The sequence below is a fragment of the Trachemys scripta genome, chromosome 2 (assembly GCF_013100865.1).
Source record: "Trachemys scripta elegans isolate TJP31775 chromosome 2, CAS_Tse_1.0, whole genome shotgun sequence".
NCBI lineage: Eukaryota > Metazoa > Chordata > Testudines > Emydidae > Trachemys > Trachemys scripta.
Window position 1 is genome coordinate 243,438,420 of NC_048299.1, and position 16,915 is coordinate 243,455,334.

A 16,915-nucleotide genomic window follows, 5' to 3' on the forward strand; every position below is an offset into this window, starting at 1 on the left:
CTTCCACGTGACTGTTCTGGACCCTGTGTCTGGTAAATAGTCTATCTCCCAAAAATTAGAAAAAGAGTCTACAATGATCACGTATCCTTTGTCTCCAGAGTAAACAAATCCACTCCCACCTTTGCCAATGGTTGTTTTGGAACTTCATGTTGCCACAGGGTCTCTTTCGGTTGACAGGCTTCCCAGGATGTGTATATATCACACTTTTCCTTGAATGTCTGTAATTGCTCATTCATTCCTGCTCAGTATCATAATTTCTCTGGGTCACTTTAAGCCACCTTCAATTCTCAGGTGTGACAAATTAACTTTGTGCATAATCTCATTCCTAAAAGTTGATGAAATAACTGCTCTTCCTCCCCAGAATATAATGCCATTCTGTACATACAACTCGCCTCTTGTCTGAAAGAATGGTGTTCTCTCTTTAGGTACTCTGTCTTTTGTTGCTGGCTATCCCTGTAGGAGCAGGAGTTTCAATGTCTGCAGCATTCTGTCTTGCTCCATAATTAAAATGATTTACAATGACCTAGAAAGGTAAACATTACTACCATTTATGACGGGACCTGGTGTGGGTCATGGCTGAGAATGCAAAATTCAGAACAGACTGATAAAAAACAGGGCAGTCACACCCCAAAACTGGTGGTTATTCTAACATTAGAGTTCACCAAGTCAGTAACAAAAGTGAGCTCCTGTATCCACACTGGTTAACAAGAAGCCAAAACACAGTCTCCTTAGGCAATCCAGCCCCTATCGCCACCCAGACATCTAGTCTTTAAGATGCAAGGTTACTAAAAACCAGATTAATCATACATAAGGTTCCTCTAATCACAAAGGTATAACCACTCCCCAGATCAATATATATAGTTTAGATTCTACCAAATACCACACTGTAGCTAATTCCTTTAGCAAAACTATAACTAAAGATTTATTAATCAAAAAGAAAAGGAAAAAAAGTTATTAAATGGTTAAAGGAATCATATACATTACAAGTGATTTCAGAGTCTGTAGCTCAGGTTCATAGCAGTGATGGTAAATCTGCTAGCTTGCAAAAAAGCCCTCTGGTTCACCCAAAGGGACTGGGGGTCATCAGTCCTTTGTTCAAAGGTTCCTTTTGTTAGAAAATCACAGTCCAGAGGTGAAGAACAGGATTGAAGACAAAGAAGTGATGTCACAGTCTCCTTCTATACATTCAGCTCAAGTGCATGGAAAGTTATTGGCAAAAGATGGAGTCTAAAAGAGCAACACTCCAATGCGGAAACTACAGAACCCGAACCACCAAAAAAGAAAATCATCCTTCTGCGGGTAGCATCTGACTCAGATAATGAAAATGAACACGCATTGGTCCACACTGCTTTGGATTGTTATCGAGCAGATCCTGTTATCAGCATGGTCGCATGTCCCCTGGAATTGTGGTTGAAACATGAAGGGACATATGAACCTTTAGTGCATCTGGCATATAAATATCTTGCAACACTGGCTACAACAGTGCCATGCGAATGCCTGTTCTCACTTTCAGGTGATGTAAACAAGAAGCGGGCAGCATTATCTCCTGCAAAAGTAAACAAACTTGTTTGTCTGAGCGATTGTCTGAACAAGAAGTAGGACTGAGTGGACTTGTAGGTTCTAAAATTTTACATTGTTTTATTTTTGAATGCAGGTTTTTTGGTACATAATTCTACATTTGTAATTTCAACTTTCATGATAGATATTGCACTACAGTACTTGTATTAGGTTAATTTAAAAATACCATTTATTTTGTTTTTTTACATTGCAAATTCTTGTAATCAAAAATAAATATAAAGTGAGCACTCTACACTTTGTATTCTGTGTTGTAAATGAAATCAATATATTTGAAAATGTAGAAAACATCCAAAAATATTTAAATAAATGGTATTCCACTATTGTTTAACAGTGCAATTAATTGCAATGAATTTTTTTAATCACGTGATTAATTTTGATTAATTTTTTTATCACTTGATAGCCCTACTTTGGACAATCTCTATTCACATTTTTAATACTAACATAGTTTACAAATTGTTGTGTTTTAGATTTTACTGGTTATTTTTAAATCATGCATCAAATAGAACTGGCCTCTTTCCAGCAGGTAGTTACTTAATACAGTAACCATTATGACACTGGGAGGGAAGTGTTCTGTTAGTGGTACAATAAAAACAAGTTATGTTTTTGTCCAGTTTTTTTCTGAAAGCTGTCCTAATTCTATCCATAATGTTTCTCTGATACACTGTATTTCTCTAGCTATCTTTATTTAAATAGAGATTGTAATTCACTAAAGGAACAACTGTTTCTAGAGACAATACTATAAACCATGTACCAAACTGCAAAAAGTTTTTATTCTTTCTAAATTGTGCATTCTCTACGTCAGGGTCGGCAACCTTCAGCACGCGGCCCATCAGAGTAATCCGCAGGTGGGCCAGGAGACATTTTGTTTACGTTGACCGTCCGCAAGCACGGCCCCCGCAGCTCCCATTGGCCAGGAATGGTGAACCACAGCCACTGGGAGCTGCCAGGGGCTGGGCCTGCGGACGGTCAATGTAAAGAAACTGTCTCGCGACCTGCCAGCAGATTACCTTGATGGGCCGCGTGCCAAAGATTGCCGGCTCCTACTCTACTTGAAACTGCTTGTTTGAAAAAACACAATCACCAAACTACTGTTATGTACTATATCTGTTTGGAACACAGTTTGCTTTGACGAAAGCTTATGCCCAAATAAATTTGTTAGTCTCTAAGGTGCCACAAGGACTCCTTGTTGTTTTTGCTGATACAGACTAACACGGATACCACTTTGAACTCTAAAATTAAAAACTCCACTTTGTGTGCGTGTGTGTGTGTGTGTGTTCGTTCATACAGAATACTAAACCTGCTATGTATATTTTCCCTGTAGGGGAAGGTCAGGCCAAAAAAGAACGTGAAACATCCAAAAATGTAGCATTCCTGGCTCCAGTGTGAGCTCTTCAATTTATCAATGAAAAAACTGCAGATGTGCAAAATGATTGTGAAAATACTGTAAGTAGCATTTTTCAGGGGACACTGAGAAACTCCTTCACTTTACAAGGAAGGGTGGTTAAGCAGAAAAGTGGTCTTGTGAGCAAAGAGAGGAGAAAATTGCTTTGAAAGCTGATGGTATTGCTTCCAAAGGAATTTATGGCAACCAGAAAAGACAACTCCTGAAATGTGAGAATGCGTTCCCTCTGGATACAAGTAATCCCTTTAATGATTAATGTTAAGATGACTGACAGCTTACAATGTATAGGAAAATTCCATTGGTATACAGAGTCAGAAATTCATATTTTAAAAGAAGATTGTTAGATACTGTGACAATGCGGTTCTGGTGGAACCCAACTGAGAGTGCCAACTCAGGACAAATTGCTCAAATAGGGCAGTTACAGCCCAAGGCTGGGGTTTTTTCCACCTCTAAGGCAAACCAAACCAGCCAGACTAAGAGGACTTCAGTCTCACCCCACTGGCTAACTGCAAGTCTCACAAGCAATCTCCTTAGACATTCCAGTTTCCCAGTATTACCACCAGTACCACTCGTTATGGGGACAAATGGTTATGAAAACCAATACCCCAGTAAAAGAAAAAGGTTCTCCTGATCCCAAAGGACCAAGCCCCAGACCCAGGTCAATATACAAATCAGATCTTACCCACAAATCACGCTGTTGCCAATCCTTTAGAATCTAAATCTAAAGGTTTATTCATAAAAGGAAAAAGATAGAGATGAGAGTTAGAATTGGTTAAATGGAATCAATTACATACAGTAATGGCAAAGTTCTTGGTTCAGGCTTGCAGCAGCGATGGAATAAACTGCAGGTTCAAATCAAGTCTCTGGAATACATCCCCCGCTGGGATGGGTCCTCAGTCCTTTGTTCAAAGCTTCAGCTTGTAGCAAAGTTCCTCCAGAGGTGTGAAGCAGGATTGAAGACAAGATGGAGATGAGGCATCAGCCTTATATAGTCTTTTCCAGGTGTAAGAACACCTTTGTTCTTACTGTGGAAAATTACAGCAACATGGAGTCTGGAGTCCATGGGCCAGTCCCTGCATACTTTGCTGAGTTACAAGGCGTATCTGCCTTTTCTCAATGGGTCCATTGTATAGCTGATGGTCCTTAATGGGCCATCAAGCAGGCTAGGCAGAGCTAATCTCAGCTTGTCTGGGATGTCACCCAGAAGCATAGCATAAATTTGCCATACAGACAGTACAGAGCCAATATTCATAACTTCGACTACAAAAGTGATACACACATATAGACAGCATAATCATAACCAGTAAACCATAACCTTGTCCTAGACACCCCATTTGACCCCCTTTATACAAGATTTGGGTGCCACTACAGGACCTTGGTTGCAACAATGATCTATATGGTCCCAGATTATATCAATAACGTCACAGATACCTTTTAAAATATTTTAATATTGTATCCTGAGAGAACAGTACAAACTCATTAAAGTTATATTGCTTTTTGTTGAATTTTCCAACCAAGTCCTCCAAAAGCTATTTATTTTTTAAACCTGGCCTTTCTCAGCTATAATTATTTCCATGTCCCCAGTATGATGCCATAGGAAGGCTGAGAAGTAGGCCACATAGAAGTTTCAGGCCTGTGAGAAGAAAGAAATTAATAATCCCCTCTATACCTACACATTATTTTACGTTCATGTTTTTGTTATGGTTTGTTACATGGGCAGGAGGAGGAGGAAGCAAGGAGGGGAAAATGCCGCCAAACTGTGCATAGAAACTGGATTAAATGTAGCACTAGTTGTGCTCCTGCACAATAGCACTTCCCTGTGGTTGCTCAGGAAATTGATTCTTAGTCCCTTACATGTATCATCTGTTCTGAGTTGAGAGCACAAGTGACATTCAGACCTAGCTGAGAACAGCTGAAACAAGTGAGGACAACTGAGGAATTCTAGGGCATCAGAATCTGTGTCCCTGTTATCCATGTAGATGGCAAGGTGTGTGCTTCATATCAATACTCCATATCCGAGTAGGGAATTAAAGAACTATTTGAACTCATTTCTTTCTTTGGTGCTCTGGGAGGGGAGGTACTAACTAATGCTATTAATCATAACCATGGTGCTTGGGTGTGGGTGAATACGGAAAAAGTAGGAAGGAAGAGGTAAAGAAGGGGACAATGTAATGATCTCCTGCAGTGATTGGTAATGGAGTGTTTGTGTATGGAAGGAAATGGAAGAGACTGTGGGCAGGATCACTGCTGGAACATGATGGAAGGTTTTGGCACAGAGGGAATGAAGAAGTGACTGGTGGTTGTAAAACATTAGAGAAAGCTTTTCTCCAAGTCACCCTACTGAAGGACTTTACAACAGGGCCGCCCAGAGGATTCAGGGGGCCTGGGGCAAAGCGGGGGAGCGGACGTACTCACCGGGCGGCGCTCCGAGTCGGTGGCGGTGGCAGCAGGTCCTGCAGTCACTCTGTGTCTGCGGCAGCACTGAAGGACCTGCCGCTGAAGACCCGGACCGCCGCTGGGTAAGTAAAAATTAAAAAGGCGCCTCTAGCCAGGAAAGGTATTCTCGGCCAGGGCTCGAAGGGCCCCTGCGGGGCCTGGGGCAAATTGCCCCACTTGCCCACCCCCCGCGCGGCCCTGCTTTACAATAAGGAATGGAGGAGAAGATTGCGAAGGGAGGAAGGAGAGAAAAGAAAATGAAGGCTGAAGAAAGGCTGTGCAAAAAAAGCACTCAGAATTATTCATATGTATTTATTTTTGATGATAACCACAAAATGTGATAAGTACTTTCCAAACAGAAAAGAGGAGACAGTAATTGCCTTGAAGAGCTCGCAGTGTAGGTTCAAGTTTGATGTGCCTTTGCAAAGCTTTTGCAGTTCCCTGGAATTATTTATTTATTTGTATCCACTTCCTATCTAAGCTTTTGGAAAGCATTTTTTATCTTAAATCTCTGTGAATAAAGTGAGGCTCTCCTTGCTAGTGAATTTCAAGTTTGAATATTGTTTATTAAGTAAAAGCCATAAGTTCTCTGCTATTATGGCCAGGAGGCCAGACCTACTCCTGACAAACTAAGAAATCTTGTGCAAATATGCGTGAATATGTGAGAGCTTGTCAAACCCAAACTTTGTCTGTTTTCATAGCAGAAGAAAACCAGAACTCAAACCTTTGTAAATGTCAGTGCCTAAGAACTATTTTTGGCCCACAATGAATTAATGAACCCATTTTGAGACAAGCTTGGTAAGGTTTCCATTGTTCTACAAGGGAGATGGCAAGAATAAGAGGAAGAGGAAAAGATTGAGAGAGAGAAGAAACAAGAAGAATTTAATCCTGCCTCAGCATGGGGAATGGATTTAGATCAGTGTTTCCCAACTAGTGTGCCATCACGCCCAAACAGGTGTGCTGTGGAATTTTTTTTAAAGAACATGTGAGAACAAGGGGGGGGGAGCTGCATTCTGATTGGCCATCTGCCCCATGGCCCTGCCTCCTCCAAGAGCGGAGCAATCAATCAGAGCTTAATCTCCCACTCTTCTCCCTTCCCCTCCTGTGTGAGCAATCGGTCGGCTCCTCTGCCCCGCCTCTTCCCTCTCCTGCAACTGCCAGCTGAGGGCAAGGGGAAGAGCCCCTGGAACTCGAGGTGTGCCATGGCAGAGAAAAGGTTGGGAACCACTGGACTAGATAACCTCTTGAGGTCTCTTCCAGCCCTAAATTTCTACATTTTATAAAAAGAAGAAGAAGGTGGTGTGGAGATGTGGGAAACTAGAGAAAGAGATATGGCTTTGTCCTCCATGAACTTAACTAATTATTTTTTTAACCCAGTTACAGTTTTGGCCTTCACAACATCCCCTGGCAATGAATTCCACATGTTGACTGTGTGTTGTGTGAAGAAGTACTTCCTTTTGTTTTAAATCTGCTGCCTATTAATTTCATCGTGTGAGCCCTGATTCTTGTGTTATGTGAAGGGGTAAATACCACTTCCTTATTCACTTTCTCCACACCGTTCATGAATGTATAGACCTCTATTATATCCCATCTCTTTTCCAAACAGAACAGTCCCAGTCTTTTTAATCTCTCCTTTGATGGAAGCTATTCCATACCCCTAATCATTTTGGTTGCCCTACTCTGTACTTTTTCCAATTCTAATATATCTTTTCAGGGATGAGATGATCAGAACTGCACACAGTATTCAAGGTGTGGCATACCATGGATTTTTATAGTGGCATTATGATATCTTCTGTCTTCTTACTTATCCCTTTCCTAATGGTTCCTAACATTCTGTTAGCTTTTTTGATTGCTGCTGCACAATGAGTGGATGTTTTCAGAGCCCTATCCAAAATGACTCGAAGATCTCTTTCTTTAGTGGTAACAGCTAATTTAGACACCATTTTGGGATAGTAGAAATATGTTTTCCAATGTGCATTACTTTGCATTTTTCAACACTGAATTTCATCTGTCATTTTGTTGCCCAGTCACCCAGTTTTGTGAGATCCATTTGTCACCAGGGCCATTCTTACCCATAGGCAAAGTACGCAGTTGTATAGGGCACCAGGAAATTTGGGGCACCAAATGGCCCCAGATTTCCGGGTGCCCTACGCAGCTGCGTGCTGCTCCACCGGCCAGCCCGATCCCCCAGCCAGCTGAGACGCCCAGGAAAGCTGCCCCCACCTGCTCCGCCCCAGCCCCGCCCCCACTCTATCCCTTCCCCAAAGCCTCTGCCCCGCCCCGCCCCTGCTCCGCCCTAGCCCTGCCCCACCTCTTCCGCTCCTTCCTCTGAGCAACGTCCCGGGGGACTGCAGCAGGGGTTGGGCGCTCCCCACACTCACCGGGCGGTGGCAAGTGGAGCAATCCAGCCCCAGCCCACTCCACTCTGCCAGCTCCCAGCCACGCCGCCAGTGGGTGGTGGGGGGTGATTCCACTCCTCCCCCAAAGTCCGGGAGCCAGGGCAGCAGAGCGGAGTGGACTGGGGCCGGGTAATTCCACTTCCCGCAGCCCCGTGAATGCGGGGTCGGGCCGAGCCGGGCCTGCCCTGCACTCACTGGGCGGCAGGAAGTGGAACGACCCAGTCCCAACCTGCTCTGCTCTGCTGGCTCGTGCTGGGGGGCGGTTCCCCCCTGCTCCCCAAGCCTGCTCCAGCCCCCCGCCTCCCCCGTGGAGGCCTGGGTCCAGCTCCCTCTCCACCCCGCAAAGGCCTGGGGCCATACACTTACACACCCCGTGGAGGGGCGGGGGCTGCGTAGCGCACCAAAATGTCTAGGGATGGCCCTTTTTGTCACTCTTTGCTGTCAGCTTTGGATTTCACTATCTTGAGTAATTTTGTATCGTCTGCAAACATTGCCACCTCACTGTTTACCTTTTTTCCAGATAATTTATGAATATGTTGAACAGCCCTGGTCCTAGTATAGATCCTTGAGGAACCCTGCTATTTGCCTCTTTCCATTGTAAAAACTGGTCATTTATTCTTACTTTTTGTTTTCTGTGTTTTAACAAGTTACTGATTCATGAGAGGACCTTCCCTCTTATCCCATGACTGCTTACTTTGCTTAAGAGCCTTTGGTGAAGGCTAAATATAAATAACTTGATTAAGAAACACCTAAGGAGGGACATAAAGGTGTAGATCCAAGTTTTCACAAGTGACTAGTGATTTTTGGTAACTGTTTTTGGGAGCCTAACTGGAGACACTATAGAGGGGCCTGATTTTCAGAAAGTATTGCAAACACATCTTAGGAAAACAAGGCCCTTTTAATGAGTCTCTGGTTGGGTCCCGAAACTACTAGTCACTTTTCAAAATCTTGGCTGTAAATAGCATGAAGGGGGAGGAGCGTTATTTAGTATAATGGGTATAATTAGGAATAATATGTGAGAAAAATGTAGACTAAATATCAGAGAATTCTTCCTGATAATGAGATCTGTTAGCCTAAATCTCCTAGGGGCAGTAGTGGAAGTCCCACTGCTTGGCAAACTAGTAAATATACATTAAATCTCACTGTAGCCAGCTCTTGCACTTTAATAACATGGTTTTAGCCCTGACTGGAGCCAGTCTCCCCAGAAGCTCCAGTGCTCATGGATTTTCAGTCCTGTCCAGGAGAAACTGTCCTCTGATTGGCTGCCTTCCCCATTTTCCTGTCTCCTGTGGAAGAGTAGCCAGTCAAGGCTTCCCACTTCTCTCAGGAGCAGAGATGAGTTTTGGGGTAGTGAAGGGGAGATGGAGCAGCCAATAACATTTTCAGAAGACAGGAGGCAGGAGAAGAAAGCCCAGCAGCACAGGGTGGCACTTTCCCCCTCCGCTTCTGTGAAACATTGGTCGGTCTGCTCTGTCTCATCCCTCCTTCCTCTCCACTCTCTATCCCTGCAACAGGAGGCCTGTGAAGGGGGAGCGGGAGTGAAAAACACTTGGAACTGACCTCCCTCCCTGCGCTTGGGTAGAGGGGGGAAGAAGACCCTGCTGCAGCTGCTTCCTGAAGCTGGGGAGGGGTTGAAGAACCCCCACAGCTGCCAGATATGCAGAGATGTCTTATGGGGAAAGGGCTGGGGTGGGGAGCAGAATCAATGTGAGGCTAGGAGGTCAAAGTTGATGTGGGGGCTGGGTGTGTATAATTAATTGCAGGGCTGGGGAATGGGCAGATGGAGAGATGGAGGGGACATAGAATTACTTAATTAGATTTGGGGGGTTGGGGAGAAGCTAGAATCATGGAAATGTAGGGCTGGAAGGGACCTCAATAAGTCATCTAGTCCAGGACCAAGTATACGTAAACCATCCCTGAAAGCTGTTTGTATAACTGGTTCTTAAATAGACTTTGTCTGTTGCTGGTGATATTATTGGGCCCCCGAAGCTCTTGGTGACCACATAATGGCCAACTGTATAGCAGCATTTTATACAAATGTATGTAATTTGATCTCAGTTGGATCCTTTCAATGAGAGCCAAAATCACCTTATTCTATACATTTGGGAGAGTTACAACACTGTAATTGTCACATTCCCCCTGGAGGTGGGCAGAGGGAGTGTAAAAATCAAAAGGAACCAAAAACTGATACGAACTTTTCTTCTTTGTCATGTTTTTTGGGCCAATCTCATCATTTTGAAGGGATGTGACTCATGATTTTTGGACTCCTGGGGTTGACAATACTGAATCTGCTTTGGCCAGGAGTTGAACTAGATGACAGAACAGGTCTTTCCCATTTCTAGAGCCTAGGAATGTGCCACTTCTCATATGAACTACTGAAGGTGATTACTATCAGGTCTGGAGTTGTTTGCCAAAGTTGTGAAATGCTTATCTGCTCTGCGAATAAGTGGATGAGCTCCCAAAATTAAGGAGAAAGTACATAGGGCAAGTGAGAAGTTAAAATTTGCAAAATCAAGGAAATGAGGAAGTGCCAAACAAAAGGTCAGAAGTCTAGCAAAAGTTTAAATGTAACCGGAAGAGAATTGTTTTCACACTGTTGGTCTACTCACCCCAAGATACCATTATTTTCCTCAGTTAAACAATTATATGTTATACAAGGATTAAAGTTTTATTTTTCACTGAACTGAGAGTTACATCAGCATTAATAATGCCAAAGCTGTCACAATAGTCACCAACCCATCAAAATAGCACCTTTAAACAATCTAATTGTTGATTTAAAAAAAAAATATTTGAAGACAAAGATTTAAATCCACAAAGAAACTATTGTCTTATTTTCAAGTAGCTGAGGTTACCATAGATAAGAATTTTACTGATGAAAATAATACTGATGTATTGTATCACTAGTGGAATCTATCCCTTACTATCAATCCATTCAGTGCTCTATAGCACATTCCAGTACTGTGCAGATACTATGCAAGATTCTCTACACAGAGCTCTCCAGCTGAATCCCCACATGGGGAATTAGGGAACCAGAGCCATTGAGGTGAGTCCAAATCCTTAGATTTAAATTGAAAATTCCCTGTGAAACACAAAGGGATTCAGGTGGGAGGTTCCAGTTTTGGCCTGTCCCTACTGATGACAAGCTAGTTTTAACACCAGCTTTCCAGAGAAGCAGCTTTAGCCCTTCTTCAGTGGCTGGTTTTCTTCCCTTTTGCACGCAGTCCTGTAAATTACCCCACATCACACCTGTGTGGTGTTTGTTTTATTTTGCTTTAACTAAAACTAGTAATAATTAGAGCAGTAAGATAATGAGATGGAAAATTGGTTAATCTGCCAGCAAGCCTGTATCCCGTTAGAACTGGAATTCCATTTCTGCTCATTTTGGCTTATGTTCAACATCCTTTGATTTTGCAAGATTATGTGGCTCTTGCTTATTCGTCTGCTTATGAATAAAGCTGCACTGTAGATTCAACAGGAATAAATTCATGCAGTTACTTTATGGTCAGCAAAAAGCATTTCTATTCTACGCCTACAAATGTTTTTGGTTGCCTGTGAAAAGGCCTCTGATTTAGTGAATGGAAACAGGATCCTTTTCTTTCCTTCTCATTGGCAGAAACATGTAGTTAATATTTTTCAGCTGTTCACAAGAGAACTTAAGGGCTTGTCTACACACAGAAGTTGCACCGATTTAACTTTAAATCAGTTCCCTTGTGTATAGGGAGATCACTTGTCTGGCTTTGAGCCAGACAGTCCTCTTTTGGGTGGTTTGTCCTGCGCCAGGCACTGGAACAAAACTGGATGTGGTTTTCTCTGGTATTGCATGGGGGACACCATTTTTAAGAGCCTGCTGCTCTACTCCCTCTGGCATGACCTTGAACATACCATGTGTGCGAGGTAACACTGGTGGGAGGACATGCATCTAAACATGGTGCCCACCATGCAGCATGACCTCACGCACCATGTGTTTGAGGTCACACTAGTGGGACAGAGCAGGATGCACTTAAAGATGGCACCCTCCATGTGGCATGACCTCACATGCACTGTACATGTGAGGTCACACCAGTGGGGGCACTTTTGTATGGTATAACCTCACATGCACTGTTTGTGGAAGGTGACACCAGTGTGGGGGAGGGTCACGCCATTCTTGGAAGTCCTGGAACCTCCAGTATCCCAGGAACCTGCGAGTGGCTACCCTACTTGTGCGTATGTATTATACAATCTTGACTGACCTGATCACATACTATATTTTTCATAGGACTCCTGCCTTATTTGGAGCACAAGATAGATGGTGCTCTGGATAGTGAAGTAGGCTATTGTCTATACAATCCTGCCCCATTTGTTGCAGAAGCTGAAAGGTGTGTAGTGAACGAGACAAGGGACTGCAGGAAGAGAAAAAGATGGTCCCAAAGTGAATATTGTTGAATTCCAGCATGTGTGGATAGAAGGCAAGTTACCCTGAGGTATTATTGGCAGAAGTGCTGAGTATTCCCAGCTGCTGTTGAAGTCACTGAGAGCTGTGCTTTGAATGTGTACAGCACTATGTAATGCCAACTTCTCTGAAAAATCAGGCCCATTGCATCTCAAATAGGATACAAAACTAGCAGACAGTTTTAACCTTTAAATGCTCTGTGTCTCAGTTCCCCTTCTGTAAATAGGGATAATAATACCTCCATTCATCACAGATAAAAATTAATTAATTAATGTATGTAAAGCAATCAGATACTTTAGTGATGAGTTCCATAGAAAAGCCCATGAGGAAAGTAATAATTCTGTCTTCAGAGCAGAGTTTGAATAGTGTGCAGTAAATAAGTCATAGGGCCACAGTTTGAACAATGAGGACAAAACAAAATATTGAATAGCTGCTCATTCGGTCAGCATTGCCCATCCTGTGCACTGAATGAAACAGGGGTCCAGTGGAAAAAATAGTATGTGACCATGCAGTTAAAGACTATATGATAAATACCTATGCCAACTCCCTCTTCCTCCTCTTTCCCTCCTTACAGTGGTGAAAAGTGCTGAAAGGTAATGGGAATAGAGAAAGATTAAAATGTTAGTGAGATAGCTAAAAGAATGAGAAATTTGGATTCGGGAATGTGGAGGAGGAAGGAGAAAAGAGAGATTGTTGGAACAACAGAGAGACTGAAAAAGCATGATGGGAAGGACAGAGAGAAAATGTAGGGGAAGGAGGAGGAGGAGAGAAGGGAAGAGGGATTTCAATAACAGGCATTGAAAAAGCCAGAGGAGCAGGATAGGAGGTACACGAGAGGGAAAGGAAAGTTCAGTGAGGGACAGAAATGACCAGAATGTTACTAGAAGGTGTGTGCGTGCATGTGTGCAAGCACACACGTGCCATGGAAATTGTACTCTCTGGAGATCACCCCTCTGCATTGGGTGCTGAATTGTAGAAAAATAGTACTTGGTCCGTGGCTGGACTTTGCTTTCCCTTGAGATACATAGTAGCTCATTGTTTTGCCAGCACAGTTGAGTCTTTGGGCCAGGCTGATCTGCTTTGTATTTTAGAATTCTAGTCAAATTATCTTTGTTCTTTTTCCCTCTTCCAGAGAATGCTTGCAACCGCAAACGTCTTGATCTCGTTTTCATCATCGACAGCTCGCGCAGTGTACGTCCTTACGACTTTGAAAAAGTGAAGGAATTCATTTTAACCATCTTGCAGTTCCTAGACATCAGTCCTGACATCACCAGAGTAGGCCTCATTCAGTATGGCAGCACAGTCAAACATGAGTTTTCATTGAAGACGTTCAGGAGGAAACATGATGTGGAACGAGCAGTGAAAAGAATGATGCACCTGGCCACTGGCACCATGACTGGGCTGGCTATTCAGTATGCACTGAACATTGCATTTTCAGAATCGGAAGGGGCACGGCCACTGAGCCAGAATGTGCCCAGAATTATCATGATAGTGACAGATGGGAGACCACAGGATCCCGTGGCAGAGGTTGCAGCTAAAGCCCGGAACTCAGGCATCCTGATTTTTGCCATTGGTGTGGGGAGAGTGGATATGAACACCTTGAAGTCTATTGGAAGTGAACCTCATGAAGAGCATGTCTTTTTGGTGGCTAATTTCAGTCAGATTGAAACGCTAACCTCTGCATTCCAGACTAAACTTTGCGGTAAGACAACTATTTGTGGATTTGAAAGCCTGGGTGAAAATATTCAGAGTAAAAAACAAACATGGAAAAAATCAAGAAAAATTACCTAAGTTTTGTGGTGCAATATAAAAGCTAAGCAGAAAGCTAACTAAACTAGAAAACATTGGAGCTTAATTCATATAAAATGTATACACCAATAAAAGAAGTTTATCCAAAAGACACTCAGCATAGCAGACATATCTGGGAGGGAGAGAACCAATTCTGTTGTTGGACCTATTAAAATGTGATTTAATTCCTAGTGGAAATATGCAACAAGTGAAATACACATACCCTTCTTTACCATTTATTATTATTTTAGCAGAATTTACATCCTTTGCTACTTAAATGTCAGATAAGTAATTTGATTTATATTAATTTTTAAATATTTTTCATTTAGTACTGAACTTTAAATTTGTAAGCTTCATGGTTGTCAGATTCTGGGTACAGTCCAAACCAGTGAGGGGTTGTGTCATTGCCTGTCCTGTGACCCTGGGTGCCTTGAATAGCAATGCTGCTGTAGCTCCCTTCTCTGGACACTCCCAGCTATCTTACAAGCATGCACTGCATGTCTGTGAGATACGTACCTCTGGGTCTGCAACTCTGACTCCAGCAGCCTGCTTGTTACACCCCAGTCTCACATTTGTATCCACCAGATTTTTGGTTACACCTTGCACGATGACCCCAACACCCCACAGTCCTGAATTTTCCCAAAACCACGGGCTCTGCGGTGTGCAATCCTTTCCTGGACCAATCAGAGGTTTGTTTGCTCCACTAAAGGGACAAAATGCACAGTTTATCACTTTAACTGGAGTTAATAATCACTTCAATTCAAACAGCACTGAGTGGGTTTAGATTAAAAGTAAAAAGTTTATTACCAAAAGAAGAGAGGATTATAAATGAATTCAAGTACGAAGCATAGAGTTAGAAATGGTTACAAGCAAATAAAAGTGAAAAACACTTCCTAGAGATTAAGATTTAACAAATCTGTAGTCTTAGTTCAAGGTCAGATTCTTACCACTCTACCATCCAGCAAGACACATTACCACCCCTCTGGCCAGGATCTTCCATAAACTCCAGAGAGCTCTGTTCCTTTGAAAGGTAACTTGGGGTTCTTTGCCCCTCTCTTTTATAGTCCAGTGACCTTGTGAAATGGATTCTTCTGAAGGTTCCCCCTGCCCCCCCCCCACACACAAAGTAAGGTTAATTCAAGCTGTGGGGAAGGAGACGTGGAAGCTGGTGGTGAAGGAAGTTCCATGCTGGTTTCTTCCACCATTGGTGTTTGCAAAAATGCAAATGTTTCTGTTCCTCCCGCTGCAATGCAAATGAATCCTTGCCATGTGATTACCAAATGACTCTGATGACACCTGGCTGGAGGCATTAGCTTGTCTTTATCTTGGAGAAACCTGTTTACCCACTCCCTTCACATTTGTATGGTTCCTTGGGCATTTACAGTACATACACCAGGCAAGAATATTACTGATCAGCATTACTAGTTTTCCAGTGACACGTTACATGACACATATCAGATACAGTTTATGACCTTTATGAACTGGGGTATGCCGAACTGGTCATGCCATTTGAAGCTTACTGCCAGATACCAATGAGCCCCTTGCCCTCTTGCACTGGGCTGCTGTTAGGGACACAATGATCTCTTGGCTATAATCAAAATACAGAGTTCAGGCAGTATATATAGAACCCTTCCAAATCCTTAAATATTGACAGTGTGCAAAGAAATATCTCTGCACGTGCCTTGATATTAGAAATGAGACATGACAACTAAGTAGTACTTTTGTTCCATCTGCAGTCCTTTTTGTGTACAAAAACTTATGAACAGCCATTACTGCCGTATTGTTCATTCATGCAATAAAGTTAAAAGTAATCTTTGCTAATATACACTATTTTGCAATAGGCAAATGGCTTCTGTGATCCTTCCTGGGGGTAACCAGGGTTGTGAGGCACCTCCTTAAAACCTGCCCTTAGCGTGAGAAGTCTTGTCTGTGTCTGCCAGGGGGAAAAGGGAAATAAAAACAACCCAGAAAACTACAGACCAGTTAGTTTAACTTCTGTGCCAGGGAAGATAATGGAGCAAATAATTAAGGAAATCCTCTGCAAACACTTGGAAGGTGGTAAGGTGATAGGGAATAGCCAGCATGGATTTGTAAAGAACAAATCATGTCAAGCCAATCTGATAGCTTTCTTTGATAGGATGACGAGTCTTGTGGATAAGGGAGAAGCGGTGGATGTGGTATACCTAGACTTTAATAAGGCATTTGATACGGTCTCGCATGATATTCTTATCGATAAACTAGGCAAATACAATTTAGATGGGGCTACTATAAGGTGGGTGTATAACTGGCTGGATAACCGTACTCAGAGGGTAATTATTAATGGTTCCCAATCCTGCTGGAAAGGCATAACAAGTGGGGTTCCGCAGGGGTCTGTTTTGGGACCGGCTCTGTTCAATATCTTCATTAACGACTTAGATATTGGCATAGAAAGTATGCTTATTAAGTTTGCAGATGATACCAAACTGGGAGGGATTACAACTGCTTTGGAGGATAGGGTCAAAATTCAAAATGATCTGGACAAATTGGAGAAATGGTCTGAGGTAAACAGGATGACGTTTAATAAAGACAAATGCAAAGTACTTCACTTAGGAAGGAACAATAGTTTCATACATACAGAATGGGAAGAGACTGTCTAGGAAGGAGTATGGCAGAAAGGGATCTAGGGGTTATAGTGAACCACAAGCTAAACATGAGTCAACAGTGTGATGCTGTTGCAAAAAAAGCAAACATGATTCTGGGATGCATTAACAGGTGTGTTGTGAGCAAGACACGAGAAGTCACTCTTCCACTCTACTCTGCGCTGGTTAGGCCTCAACTGGAGTATTGTGTCCAATTCTGGGCACCGCATTTCAAGAAAGATGTGGAGAAATTGGAGAGGGTCCA

The 16,915-nt window shown here is 42.8% G+C and overlaps 1 protein-coding gene across 7 annotated transcripts in view; it reads left to right on the plus strand.

Annotated features, from left to right (window-relative positions):
* Nucleotides 1-16,915, plus strand: part of MATN2 (matrilin 2) — a 103,754-nt gene that overhangs the window by 20,568 nt on the left and 66,271 nt on the right. For all 7 annotated transcript variants that reach the window (XM_034763346.1, XM_034763350.1, XM_034763345.1 and 4 more), the window contains exon 3: nucleotides 13,377-13,946. In XM_034763346.1, coding sequence (XP_034619237.1) covers nucleotides 13,377-13,946 — 570 coding nt within the window. The remainder of the gene's footprint in view (nucleotides 1-13,376; nucleotides 13,947-16,915) is intronic.